This window comes from Geotrypetes seraphini, chromosome 9 (genome assembly GCF_902459505.1).
Source record: "Geotrypetes seraphini chromosome 9, aGeoSer1.1, whole genome shotgun sequence".
In the NCBI taxonomy this organism is placed as follows: domain Eukaryota; kingdom Metazoa; phylum Chordata; class Amphibia; order Gymnophiona; family Dermophiidae; genus Geotrypetes; species Geotrypetes seraphini.
In genome coordinates, this window is record NC_047092.1 from 157,856,252 (window position 1) to 157,871,449 (window position 15,198).

The window sequence follows — 15,198 nt, forward strand, 5'->3', positions numbered from 1 at the left end:
GGCGGGTCCCGGGATAGCCAGTTCGTCACGATGGCTTTCTTGCCCATAAGCAGCACCCGTGTCACAAAAGCTGTCATCCCTTTTGGTTTCGGCGATGCAATATTATAATGTCCAAAAAGTGCTCTTGGCGCAGGAGACCACCGCCGGCCCCATAGAGATGTAGTATAGTGACCAAGGCAATGCCAAAACTGTAAAATGCGGGGACAATTCCAGAGCATATGTCCCAAAGAAGCGTGAGCCCGCTCAGGTGAAATATAAAGCCGCAGGACAATCTTCAATTGTAATTCCCAATGGAGAAAGAACATTGGAGGACACCCTCCTGATGTTTTTTATTACTTGCTGCACTTGTTGGGTTGTCAGATCGTGCAAAGTATATTTATACAATTCAGAGAATCTGTGTCTAATTTAGGTGCGAGAATTTACACTGGGTTTTAGTTGGTGTAAATTCTCATGCCCAAAAATAGATGCCCACGCCAGAAGCTAGTCTAAAAGTGATGACCAACTCTGAGCGCTGTTTATAGAATAACGCTTAGAGCTAATTTTTATCGGTACCCAAATTTGTGTCATTTACAGAACTGAATCCTTATTGGCCTCTCCAAATATATACAAAAGCAGGGATAAGTGAATAATGAAACAAAGTAGTCTCAATGGATTGGTGACTTCTGTTTAACCTCCCTGCAGACTGTGAATTAGATGAACTAAAGTCAGTGATTGTTTAACAATAGTCGCTAAACCAGTAGTGACAATCGCATTTGCCAAGCCGATGCAGGAAATGGCTCATTGCATAGTTTTTTTGCATGATCGCTCATTCTCCAATCTGACCATGCAAATAAGTTCATTAATATTGAAATGCCATGTAGCAGAGCGATTGCTGCTCTAACATGGTTTCCTGCTAAACAAAAAAAAGTGATTGCTTTTAGCGATCTGAAAAAAGCGATTGGTCAAAACCAGTTGCTTAGCTATCCCATAGATATAAAAATATTTATAACATGCCAAACCTTTATTTATTTATTTTTTTAATGGGCACAGATGCTGTGTGTGTATTGCACATGCACGATATCTTCCCTATTAAAAAAAAAAAGCCCTCTCCCACCCACCCCCACCGATGACTGCCCTCCCCGACAACCCCTGATGAACTGGTACTGAGAACTGACCCCCCTGTGGCAGAGAAAACGGCAGGAGGGATGCCCACTCTCTCCTGCCATGCTACCCTCCCCCCATATGTATGAAAAAATGGACAGGAGGGACGTCCACTCTCTCCTGCTAATGGAGGCTCCCCTGCGCCAGGTACGATCCCCCCCAAACCATCCCCTACCCTTCCCCATTCCCCCCCCCAAAAAAAAAAAGACAGGAGGGATGTCCACTTCTTCCTGCAACCGGATGCTCCCTTGAACCTCCCGTAGTACCTTTATCTGAAGAGTGCAGGAGGGAGGCTCTGTCCCTCCAGCTCCCAAGGCCTGCTGATCCAAAATGACAAGCCTTCCCTTTCTCGATGCATCATGTGATGCATGGAGAGGAGCCTAAGGCCCTGATTGGCTCAGATTAGCAGCACTTATCTATCTGAATGCAGTATGCACCATCCTGTAAGGTAGCATATGAGGGAGTGTACACACAGGCAGAGCATGGGTGGGGCCCAGTGGTGTAGCAAGGGAGGACAGACTGCCCTGGGTATTGACTTGGCGGGAGCGCTGGCACCTCTCCTTTTCCTCCTGCCTACCTCAGAGGATGGGATTCTGAAGGACACCCACCCCTGCCACTACTTCATATCATCACCAGCAGTGATCATGATATCCTACATGCTGCTTGCACTGGCCTTATCCCTCACTCGGGTGTCACTTGCTCATGGGACCAGGAAGTAACATTAGAAGGAAGGCACAGTGGGTAATCCAACCTGCTTGCTGCTGGTAAAGATGTGAAGAGGTATTGGGGGGCACGGCCATCTTGGGGCAGATGTGAGGAGCACATAGGGAGGGCCCATAGGGCAGTGTTGCTAGGTGCCTGTGCCCCAGGTGCCAACTTCCTTCGCTGCACCATTGGTGGCACCATCATATGCTAAGCACACAAATTTGTGCCAGACAGCAGTCTTGTGCTAGTTACTTCTTAGCTTAGAATAATTACAGTAATTAAATTACTCATTTAGGAAAGTAATTGATTACTGATTAGTTACCTGCTTAGAATCACTAATTGCTTTTCATTTTATCGATACCAAATTGAAGAATGCTTATGGTAAAAGCCAGGGGACAAATTTTTCCCATCCCCATCCCATCCCTGCGAGCTATGTCCCTGTCCATGCCCCATTCTTGCTAGCTATGTCTTCATCTGCACAAGCCTTGAACACTTTGAAATCATAAGAGCAACATTCTAGAGCTCAGATTGTGATGTCATAATGCCTAAGCTCTGTCCTTGTCTGCACAAGCCTCGAACACTTTGAAATCATAAGTGTTCGAGGCTTGTGTGGTTAAGGCAGAGCTTGCATGGATGGGACAGGGCAACCAATATAAACTTTATAAAATTGCAGGGAAGTAAGAGAGGTGAAGTAACAGAGCCAGACTCGTGGGAATGGGGAAGAAACCAACCCAACGGGGGAGGGAAAGGAGAAAAGGCTTAATCCGTAGACCAGGTGAGGTCAGAGGCTGGGTATTTTTGCGCCCTTAGTCACCGGCATCCCAGGCCACATTCTCACCCAGTCCTCCGGTTAAGCCTGCTCCAATGGAATCTTGACGCCAAGATGTCGTCATAGAGTTGGTGCTCAGCATATGGCGTTGAGGTGCCGAATTGTCCTCAGTGTGCATTCATGCAGAGAATTTGTATTCAATAGCTGATTCTTTATGTTTTGTTGCTAGCTGACCCCAGCAGTGAATACGAGAAGACCGAGTTTGTGAATCTGGTGTTGCTATTTAGTGAATTTATTCGACATGATGTTTTCTCACATGATGCTTACATGTGCACCTTGATATCACGTGGGGACCTGTCAGTCAGCACCAGTACCAGAGCTCGTTCGCCCAGTGGGGAAAACCTGGAGGACTTTGCAAAAGACCATGATATTAAACTGGAGGTAGGGCGCATGATATCCAGCTGTCTTTTATTTCAGGTTGGGCTTGTTAACGATCTATCGATTGATGATAAACTGTCCAGGAGTCCTGACTCAATGTTTTTGGGAGTTTGGTATCTCGGAGAATGTGCTAGAATGGAAATTATCAAGCTGTGTTGCCCTTAAATGTGACTTAAAGGGTCTCCAACACAACTTGTAGTAGTCTGTAAAATAAGCTGGGGTTATTTTACTGCCTAGAGGCATTGAACCACAAAGCTGTGGCTTGATGCTCTGGGGCCATTGTTTAAAGGGCCATTCAGTTGGCAACCCTAACTAATCCTCGGTTCCCCTCCCCCCCACAGCGAACCCCAACTTAGAGGGCTGTAGGAGTCTTTGGGGAGTTTGATAAAGATTGGAATTGAAGATGAGAGGAGTTTGGTTGCCGGCTGAATGGCCCTTTAAGCAGCAGTCCAAGAGCACTTTGATGCCCAGTGCTCCTTGACTACTGAAAGTGGGAAGTGGTTTGCAAAACATTGTTATGCATTTGCCATGAGAGTCGGCATCTTGCAGTACTGAAATACCACAGGTTGGCAATTCTCTTGTGCTCATTCAAGGTGTGATGGAAGCTGTCCTTTTTACTGCACCTTAATAATACCCCCTTCCTTTTAATGGACTTCCATTTGATGCTTTACTATTTGAGGAAAGTGGAAGGTGAAATGTTACAGCCAAATTTTAACAGTGAACCTATTGCTTACTTTTATCATGAGTGTGTTCTTATAAATCCAGATTTACTGTTTAAATGTTTGGTCATGTGTTAGGGAGCATGAATTAGCATAATGGGACATTTTGGATTGGAGTGACTTGCCGTTTGTTAGGTTGCATAAGAACTGCCATACACAGTGGTTTACAGTAAAACATTAAGGGGGGAATTCATTAAGCAACCCCCCCCTTTTAAGAAGCTGCAGTAGGCTTTTTTTTATTACCAGCTATGGTGGTAAAAAAAACTCTGACATACATAGAATTCCTATGAGAATTCCGCTGCGACTGGCGATAATAAAAAATAAAATAAAAGGCCTAATTGGCTTCATAAAAAGGGGGGGGGGGTATTATTTTGCTGAGCAGCAGTCTTTAAATATCTGACGAAAAAATGAGAGTATTCAGGCCAGAGGCTTTCACAGAAGAACTGGAGCTTTTAATCTCCATTTTTTATTTTTACCTTGTTAACATCTCCAATTTTTTTTTTCACTCCTGCAGAACGTGAACCACCTTGTTAAATTGTTCCTTATGGCTGGAACCATATTACATTTTTTAAATAATATGCTCAAGAGTTAGGTTTTAATCTTTTTTAAAAATTTTAATTGACTGCATCTAACTGCTGTCAGTCTAATGAACTCTGGGGTTGAATGGTCTTTAACTTTTGAAGTGTCTTCTGGTAGAAGAGGAAGTTACTGTATATCATCTTTTCAAAATATCCCGTATTCTGCAATGTTGGATTTGTGGGATTTTTGATTCTATGTTCTGTATTGGAAGATGCAATTTCTGTTTTTGGACAGTGGCACTGGTTTCTCTTTTTTTCTCCCCTTATTACTAGGAACATTGCATGGGAGAACACCTAGACATTGACTCAGGAACTACTAATATTTTTGATGATGTAGATAAGAATGACTTCAAAACAGACTTCAGTTCTGACTTTCCAGTAAGTTCAAGAATCCATTTTAGGAGGGTTTAAAAAAAAAAAAAAAAAAAATTTAAACCCAATTGTATTGGTCAATGCCTTCTATTTTATTTGATATTAAACAATCATCTTTTTAAAAAGGCTGCTATCAAAATCACATTGTCAAGTTCCATAAAGGTTTCTTCTTTGAACATTAAGCTAAGGGCTCCTTTTATGAAGCCGCGGTAGCGGCTTTAACGCGTGCGACTTTTAATCACGTGCTACCCCCGCGTTAGCCGAAAAACTACCATCTGCTCAAGAGGAGGTGGTAGCGGCTAGCGCGGCCGGCGGTTTAGCGTGCGCTATTACACGTGTTAAACCGCTACCACGGCTTCGTAAAAGGAGCCCTAAGTGTTTGGGTCGGATGGTGTAGCTGGATGATGGTGTAGCTGTTATTGTCATGGTGTGTGTTTGGTTTCACCAGTTTGAATGGCCTTATAAGATGCCTATAAATGTAGTAGCACATTACACACAGAAAGAGAGTGTAGTGGACCCGTCGGATCAGATATGAAGGCTGAATGATACCCTCAAGGGCAGTGGAAAACAATTTATTTAAGGTCTGTGTCCCAAATGTGCTCCAGATCTCCCAAAATTTCTCTCGCCATGCACACAGACTGATGAGTTCCCCCAACGACAGGCTTAAAAATGAGTAATTGCAGATGCCCGTTTTCTAGATAAATGAACTGCACAGAGTGTACACTTCTATTTGTAGCTGAATTTTGGGAAATATATTTTACATTCTCTCTGGTTATATTCTATGAAAAAAAAAAAAAAGAAAGTGAAAAAAAACTCATTCCATGCCTTAGCATGAAGAAGAATTAGGATATTGGCTGCAATATGTAGTTTGTCTTTTGAAGGAATAGATATTGAAATGCCAAAGCCACAAAAAGGCAGTATACAAGCCCCCATTCCCTTTCCCTAGATAGATCTTCATTTTTATGAGAGATTGCTTTGCAGTTTCTTGAAAATAACCAGTGCTGTGGGCTAGGGGGGATATGTTATTCTTTCTGCTTACTAGAAAGGGCACAGAGCATTTAGGATACTTGATGGATAAAGAAATCATTGCATTTTCTACTGTGTCTCTTGTTCTCCTCATATACTGCATTTTGCATATTTTTTCCATTATTTTTACATATTGGTTAACAAAGTGAAGAGTAGGGTTACCAGATTTTCAGGAACAAAAATCTGGACCCATGGTCCCGCCCCCTCTCCTGTTCACTTGTCGGGAGGGCATCTGTTCATGTGCTGGTGTGACACGATGATGTCACATGCATATGCGTGACATCACCGTGTTCCATCTACGCATGTGCAGACGCTGTCAAAAAGGAAGACAGACAGGGGAAATCCAGATGTCTGGTAACCCTAGTGAAGAGTAATGTGTGGTGATGAAAAACAAACTGAAATTAGGTACAGTGCAGCGTCTCTCTTCCCCTCCTCTCTGCTGCCACATTCCAGCCTTGCTGTCCTTTCAATTTGTAGCCCTAGTCTCACCATGCGGCATGGGGCTCCGGACAGCTCATCGGGTCAGGAGGGTCACCCACCCAACACCAGGGCTCACAAAAAGAAGCTTCCATTTGCATTGATGATTACAGTCCCTCATGGACTCACAGATCACACTCAAGCTTAGGCGTAGGCCGGACAGACCTGGTAGGCCCAAGGATGGGCAATTATGGGGTTTCACTCACCCCACTCAAACTCCTCAACTCTCTTTCTGATGAAAAGACGGCTTGGCCTGAGGTATTAGTAAACTAAACTGGAACTTTATTTGAAGTTAATACAGGAACAGTCTTTATTTACACTCTCTCGGTGAAAGGCAGACACTCTGATTCCATCAATAAATTTCCCCCTGTCACTTCCAGCTCACTTTAGAGTCCAGTATTTACAGCTTACTCAACACGGGAGACAAACACTTTGGTTCCATCAGAAGGTTTCACCTCCCCCTTCCCCCCCCCCCCCCCCGGTCACTTTCAATTCCCTTCTAGTATGCACTATGTACACAGGCTTTGTCAATTCCCTCCCAAAACATCTCTGAGAATCTTCCTCGGTTTTCGGCCAGGAACTTTCTCTTACATTGTCTTATATAACCTTTCCCCCCCTTCAGGAAAAGGGCCTGCTACTGCTCCCCTTCAGTCTGTGCTAACCACAGACTGAAACCTCAGTGACCACCTGAAAAATCCTCCACCACTGCTTTTACAGCAGAAGCATTTTTAAGAGGGAGGGGGTTCACATATTATTTAGTATGTATCTCTCTCTCTTGTCCTCCCTCTCTTTTAAATACTTTTCACTCCCTAAATCTTCCTTAACACTATTGATCTTCCTGTCATGTCTGGAGGGCCAATGAGCATGCCCTCCAAGTGTGGCCCGCTGGTAGGAAATGAAAGACAAGGCTTTGAAGGGATGGGGCTAGAGGCAGAATGGAGCAGGGTTTGGGAGGATCAAGGCGGGACTGGGGGGCATAATGGGGCGGGGCCAAGTGTCCGGGTTTCTCCATGGAAAAATCTGGTAACCCTACCTGCATTGTGGACCCCAGAGACTTCCTTCTGCTGTATTCCATTCATGTGGAAGCAGGAAGTTGCATCAGAGGGGATAGGATCTGGCAAAAGACTGAGGTGGCTGCAAGCAGCTTGAGTGAATCAGTCTTGCTGTTGGCAACCACTATAAAGAACATATAGGGTATAGGTAATGTATTTTGCCTTTCTGTGGTACAACCAAAACAGACTAGGGGGTGGGGAGAGAGGGGCGGTGAGATGTGGGACCATGAAGAACCTCGGGAGCCGTGGGGCCCAGTTGAGTGAAGATTCTTCTGTACCTTCTTTTTCTTTTGGGCACCAATGTCTAGTCCCTCCCCTCCCCTCCCGACATGATACTTACCTTAGTTGTCACCTCTTACTGGGACAATGGTAGATCTGCTGTTATACTCAGATCTCCTCTTCTTTAGGGCAAACTTGAATATTTTAGCTGGTGGTGGTGGGAGGAGGTTCCTTCTCTTCACTGCTGCAACCTTGAATTTCTCTGTCAGCATTCTTTACGCAAACCTTTGCGCATGTTCAAATGAAGCTTTGCATATGGACGGGTGGATGGATAAACGTACTTCCTGCTTCTGGATTATAGGTGGTATCCCCTCAGACAGAACACACCTATAAAGCCTATAGATTCCTTAAGGACTCCAATTTTCAGCCCGCCAAAACTAGCTATCTCCCTTACAGCCTAAATTTCTAAAAGATTTGTAATTCACCATCCAGTAGTTCTTCCTTTACTAAGTTTTATAACCCACCATATTGCTTCTAAAATGTGCAGGGCTGTTTTAAACTTCTAGTCTCCCCTTACTCACTTGGTCTTGGGTTTTAATTATGGTCTCTCCCTGCAGTTTACCTAAACCCTCTTGGAAGCCTGATTGAGCGCACCGCAGTTGCTGTATCACACTCATTTGGATTTGTTCATAATCCACGTGTTTCTCCATAGAACCCATAGGGACCCCTAAGGAAGAAAGTATTGTCGAAACACGGACCGTGGATTGGGTCTGTGTTGTTTTTATGTGGATTACGAAGTTGTATTTTTAATAAAAGTCTTCATCTTGGAAATCAATTCTCCACAGAGCTTTTCGTTTCTTCGAGCAATAACACAACCATTAGGGCTGTAATTTCCACTTCATTTAAAGTTACCCAAGGGAGTTACTGTACAGGTGCATTAGGCTGTCATGCCTAAATCCTACCACTCCTATAAGGCCCTAACCAAGCCTGATGTTTAGGGAGCTCTACTCTGTCTGGCCCTTATTCTGTATTATTATTATATTTTTTTATCTTTGGCTTTCCAAGTTTGATATACCTAAGTAGCCCCTTGTCACCTGTTTTTCTCATAATCTTTTTTTCACTGCATGTTTTTGCCGGTCTTGTGCATATATAAATTATCATAGTTTTGCTGCTCAGGGCTGGTACAAGGCACCCTAGGTGAACCTTTTAATTTTGCTCCCTTTGAACCCCCCCATCCCTCACAGTCCAATGTCTTGCCTTCTCTGTCTCTTATTGTCCAGTATCTTCTTGTCCCCTCTTTCTTCATAGATCAACAATCTCCCTTCCTCTTTTCCCTCCCTTCCCTTGTAGTCGGGCATCTCTGCTAAAGTCCCTCATACCTAGCACTCCAGTATCTCCTTTTTCTCTTCCCCATCCCTTGCTCCTGTATCAAGTGTTGAGGTGGGTGAAACAGCAGAAGCAAGCAGGCAAACTGAATAAATTTAATGTAGTCAATCTGATAGCTTTTAAGGTAGCAATTTTCTGGTCACTTCAAAATTTTAGCATGAAGCATCTATCTGTGCAGTAGTAATTTCCAAAACTTTTGTCAACCATGTTGTACTCAAACGATGGCTTAAACAGGAAGTTGTCCCTTCAAAGCAAATAGGGTGTCAGGTCAAAAGCGCGCTGGGACAAAGGCGCGAGCAGACAACTGAGCGCAGCGCGGAGGTGCGCGCCGAAGAAAAAGACTTGTTTTTAGGGGCTACGACAGGAGGTTTAGGGGGGGAAATCCCCCACTCTACTTTATACAGATCGCGCCGCGTTGTGGGGGGTTTGGGGGGGTTGTAACCCCCCACATTTTACGGAAAACTTAACTTTTTCCCTGTTTTCGGGGAAAAAGTTACATTTTCACTAAAATGTGGGGGGTTACAACCCCCCAAACCCCCCACAACGCCGCCGCGATCTGTATTAAGTAAAGTGGGGGGGCTCCCCATCAAAAACCCCCATCGCAGCCTCTAAAAACAGTCTTTTTCTTCGCGCCTCTGTCTTGCGCTCATTTATCGACGCGCGCTTTTGTCTTCCGCGTTACTGTCTATGAACCGCAAATAGTGCTAATTATGATATATTTGCTTGGAACCTTAGGACTTAGTTTTTGTGCGTTATGGCAGTATGGCTTAGGACAGTGCTTCTCAACCCTGCTCCTGGAGGCATTTCAAACTGGTTACATTTTCAGGATTACTACAATGAATATGCATAATGTATGCATAAATTAGCTTACATAGGTTTGAATACAATGGGTCTCCAAACTCATTGATATTCATTGTGGTAATCCTGAAAACCCGAAAGAATGTGCATGTAAAAATATATCTGTTTTGCCTCTCTTAGATTTTTTCTCCAATGCCTGGGGATTGTCTTCCATGTGAGAATGTGAGCCTCGCTCTGGATAGCGGGATCTCCAACAATGGTGAAAAATCAGCTAAAAGGGAAAAGCAGAAAGAATTAATTTTTCCATCTAATTATGACCTCCTGCGTCACTTACAGTATGCAGCACACTTCCCCGTACCGCTGGTGAGTAAACATGCTTAGCATTTACAGACTGTGTTGTTGTTTTATTTGGTTCTTAAAATCATATCTTTCATTAAATTCATAAGGCCCGATCCTCAGCAAGCCTTTCCTGGAAAGGCGCATCTCCTACTAGATAAACCCTCCTCACGGGGGTCATACTTGGATTTTCAGTGACACAGTGTTGCTGAAAATCTAGTCAGACAGCCTTGGCGCTCTTCGGGGCGTTCCAGAATGGTTCAGGGGTGGAGTCTGTGTAGAGCCGGGCATTACCAGTTTAGTGCCAAATATTCCATACCCTAGCAGTGTAACTATCCAGATAAAAGTTAAGATTGGTAAATCAGATTGGTACCCAGATAAATTTAGGACAATCTTAATATCATTGGTACTTGAATAAGTGCCAATGGCTACGTTATACTTGGATAGTACCAGTATTTGTATACAGCCTGATATTAAATATCTGGGTATAAAAAGCCCATAACTGATTTAACTAAGCTTGTAGCATTACTAACAATTTTCCCATACAGTGTGTGGACCATGGCTGTGATTTTCAAGCCAAAGACACAGCATCAGGTTTTCTCCAGTATAAATGAGTTAGCAGCCTGTGTTTTCTAGGACTAAACTCTTTCAATTTTTTTTTTTTTTTTGTGTGTGTGTGTATTCTTAGTGTTAATGTGTGCTATGTTATGATAATTCACATTAAAACCACAGCTACCACTGCCCTCTTAGGTCAGCCAGTGCAATTTTGGAATATGGCATCAGCAAAGCAGGAATATTGGGAGTTGCTTCTGCCATATGACGACCCCTAGGGACAGTTGGTGAACTGGGGGGAACAATCCCTGCAGGAACCTTTCTTTCTTTCTTTTTTTTTTTAAGGGATGCTTAGGCAGCAGTGAAAGGGGGGGGTGTATAAAGAAAGCACATCCCTAATTTTGGGGGGACTGGGTGGAACAATAGGGCACAATTGATGTAATTATTGCAGAGGGACAAAATTTGACTTATTCATTTTGGAAATGTCCTTGTTGGATGACTAATACAGAAGGCTAATGACAAATATGTGTTTGTTCTTTGGATTTCCATATCTCAAGCCAAAGCCAGTTGTTGCATTCAATGTGTATCTACTTACACTAATGGTTCCTTTTACGAAGGTGCGCTAGCATTTTTAGCGCAAGCATCGGATTAGTGTGCGCTAGCCAAAAAACTGCCGCCTGCTCAAGAGGAGGCGGTAGCGGCTAGCGCACGGGGCATTTTAGCGCACGCTATTCCGCACGTTAAGGCCCTAACGCGCCTTTGTAAAAGGAGTCCTAAATGATGTCGCATTTCGTGTTGGTGCTAATGTTATCAGAATATCTCACTGATCTATTCAAGCCTTACCATTTTGTGCATTGTGAGGTTTCAATTTCACTATTTGCAAACCCTACAGTTTCCCAGCAGCCTCTGAATTAATTCTCACCTTTCTACAGCATTTTTCTATTTTAGTGTAACACTTTCTGGGACATAGTTTGTCACTTGCTATGTCTACATTGTTTTTGTGGGAAATAACCTTTTCAAGTAGAGTAGAAAATAAGGCATTTCACCATGTTAGAATCGGTAAATTCAACACTGCTTCAATCTACAGATGTAAACCACTGTAGACCTTCACAAGCAATAACTTCTTCAGTCAGTGGTGGTTGAATGGTGAAGCGTTAGCTATGACTTCAAAGAGTGGTTAAAAATAATGGAAGTAGCATGGGCAAACCTTTGACCCAAGTTTCCAAGTTTATTATAAGTTTTGATTAATCGCCTATTCCAAATTCTAAGCGATGTACAGTTAAAAATTACAAAATCGAGGGAAACAAACATGACTAACAAAATTATTACTAAACATATTAAAATTTCAATAAATACATAACATGACATACCATAACTAACAAAACTATTATTAAACATATTAAAATTCAATAAGTACGTACAAGGTCAAAAAGAGGGAAAGTTAAGAGAAGAAGTACAATTCAATTCAAAAGTAACGATTAAGGTAAATAACACATTGGGAGAGGGGAGAGACATTCATTATAATATAAGGAAGAATTAAAGGCATAGGCAATTCATTTAATCCTTGAATGCATCTTTAAAAAGAAAGCCCTTAAGTTTACTCTTAAATTTATCCAAAACCCTTTCCTCTCTTAAATAAATTGGAAGGGAATTCCCAAGCTTGAGGAGCCGTAACTGAGAAGATAGATTGACGCCGTGTATTAATAACTTTTAAAGAAGGGACAAACAGTAAATGTTGATCAGTTGACCGTAGTACTCTTGACCCACCCAGTTAGAGTTGATGATTTTGGAATGTACAATTCTAAAGAATTTGTTTTAAAAAATGCAAATTTTTATTATAAAAGGAGACATATTATCCAGGTATGGTGCCACAGAAATAGCAGTGTTTCAAGATCCACACAGAAGAGTGTACATTTCTATTTTTAGCTGAATTTTGGGAAGTTTTATGGCTTGTAACCATGTAAATATATTTTACATTCTCTGTGGTTATTTTCCATTAAAAAAAAGATATTGGGTTGGAGTTAATATCTTTGCTGAGGTTTACGTTAGATGATTTTTTTTCCCTTACCTTTCATATATAGTTTGGGGAACGTATGGTAATTGTGAAAAATAAACTTACTGCAGGTTTTAGTGTGTGTATGTGTATTTAAGAGTCTTAGAAAAGCTGAGCCTTCTCAAAGCAAAATGCTTGAAATATCACTGTTCTAAAACATAGTGATTAATAGCGAACAGCAAATCCTAGTGTTTAAAAGAAGTTATTGGCTTAATCCCCTTTCCTTTTTTTAAAAAAAGAATAAGTTAAAAATAAATAGAATAAATGCAGGGAGAAGATTGAGTGTCAGGAGGGGGAATTTATTGGAATCTCTAGTACTCGGCCCAGCTTATCCTGAAGCCGTTACTGCTTATGTTTTGCTGCTGGCAGCTATGTGAGCATTATCTCTTTGCCAACATATGAGTACACCCTGCTCACGGCACCACTTCCGTTGCAAGTCCCCATCCCTCCGCAAAAGCGACCCATGTCCATCTGACACAGCATGCAGTGAGGGAGAGATTGGTGAGGCTTGGGATCTCTTATGCGAAGAGGATCATATTTGTCTGCCCAAGCGCTCCAAACCACATGATTTTGGGTGTTAATGCCCGCTCCATTGTGAGGCAGCCAGAAACAGCGCACTGGCCTGAACTCCAAAATCAAGGACAGCTAGCTGTGGGAAGATAGGCTGCCCCTGAGCTGTTGCTGCTGTGGGGGAGGAAATTGTGCTGGAGGCTGGCGATGCAGATCTTTGGATGCTGCTCAGTGTGCTGGAGAAGCTGAAGATTGGTCTCTTTGTGGCACTGCTGGATGGACCTTGGTACTTCCTAGATCTCCTCGTCCAAGGCCCAACAATAGTAAAACTGCAGCAGGGACACTGGGAGCCTCAAGCAAAGTTAATCACTGCTTAGGGAAAAAATTTATTTTTACTTATTTATTTAGGTATTTATATACCACCTATCAAAGTTATCTAAGCACTCAAGCATTTTCAGGCACCCAAGCATTTTCCCTATCTGTCCTGGTAGGCTCACAATCTATCTAACGTACCTGGGGCAATGGAGAATTGAGTGATTTGCTCAGGGTCACAAGGAGCAGTGCTGGATTTGAACCCACAACCTCAGGCTGTAGCTCTAACCACGAGGCCACTCCTTCCTTTTAACTGTAGCTGCAGTAGACAGTAAAGAGTTCATTACCCTGCCATGAGGAGCTGTGGCTAGAATTGAGGCGTATACTGTCCCACAATCAGGAGCTAGTGATAGTGTCCGAAGATCTAAAGGTGAAAAAACAGTGTGACAAGGCAGTGGCTGCTGCCAGAAGGATGCTGGGCTGTATAAAGAGAGGCGTAGTCAGTAGAAGGAAGAAGGTGTTGATGCCCCTGTACAGGTCATTGGTAAGGCCCCACTTGGAGTATTGTGTTCAATTTTGGAGACCGTATCTGGCGAAGGACGTAAGAAGACTTGAGGCAGTCCAGAGGAGAGTGACGAAAATGATAGGAGGCTTGCGCCAGAAGACGTATGAGGAGAGACTGGAAGCCCTGAATATGTATACCCTAGAGGAAAGGAGAGACAGGGGAGATATGATTCAGACGTTCAAATACTTGAAGGGTATTAACGTAGAACAAAATCTTTTTCAGAGAAAGGAAAATGGTAAAACCAGAGGACATAATTTGAGGTTGAGGGGTGGTAGATTCAAAGGCAATGTTAGGAAATTCTACTTTATGGAGAGGGTGGTGGATGCCTGGAATGCGCTCCCAAGAGAGGTGGTTGAGAGTAAAACTGTGACTGAGTTCAAAAAAGCGTGGGATGAACACAAAGGATCTAGAATCAGAAAATAAGATTAAATATTGAACTAAGGCCAGTACTGGGCAGACTTGCACGGTCTGTGTCTGTATATGGCCGTTTGGTGGAGGATGGGCTGGGGAGGGCTTCAATGGCTGGGAGGGTGTAGATGGGCTGGAGTAAGTCTTAACAGAGATTTCGGCAGTTGGAACCCAAGCACAGTACTGGGTAAAGCTAAGAAGAAAAAATTTAAAAATTTAAAAAATTTAAATTGAATCAGGTTGGGCAGACTGGATGGACCATTCGGGTCTTTATCTGCCGTCATCTACTATGTTACTATGTTACTATAAGTAGAGTTCACAAAGGCTGTAGCAGCATTGAATGGTTCCTCCTTAGTAGTAATAATAATAATAATAATTTATTCTTATATACCGCCAAAGCCATAGAAGTTCGAGGCGGTTTACAGCAAGAAGCGCTGGACAATCAGCGAAGCGGTTACAGTCAAAGTCAGCGAAGAGGTTAAAATCAAAGACAGCAATGCAATCTTACATAGCTGCATTCTGTGTGTGATGGTTATCAAACATGAGACATAGGAAGACAGACTGGAAACAATACCATGTGCAGTCCACATCCAACAGGGGGAACAAAGGAGTGTTCCAGCTCACATCCTGCTGAAAAATGCAAAGCACAAAATAGTGTGGGATTGGAATAAAAGGTAGTGCTGGTGCTGTACAAGAGTGCCACTTAGGGCCCGCTTCTATAAACAGTGCCTAAGTTATTTGCCTAAATCGGTAAGGCGCTGCCAGTTTTGGGTGCCTAACTTA

General features: G+C 42.9%; 1 protein-coding gene across 6 annotated transcripts in view; it reads left to right on the forward strand.

Annotated features, from left to right (window-relative positions):
* MED12L (mediator complex subunit 12L) overlaps positions 1 to 15,198 on the forward strand; it is a 388,873-nt gene that overhangs the window by 83,663 nt on the left and 290,012 nt on the right. For all 6 annotated transcript variants that reach the window (XM_033957964.1, XM_033957968.1, XM_033957967.1 and 3 more), the window contains 3 exons: positions 2,844 to 3,055; positions 4,623 to 4,727; positions 9,860 to 10,042. In XM_033957964.1, the coding sequence (XP_033813855.1) occupies positions 2,844 to 3,055; positions 4,623 to 4,727; positions 9,860 to 10,042 (500 nt within the window). The remainder of the gene's footprint in view (positions 1 to 2,843; positions 3,056 to 4,622; positions 4,728 to 9,859; positions 10,043 to 15,198) is intronic.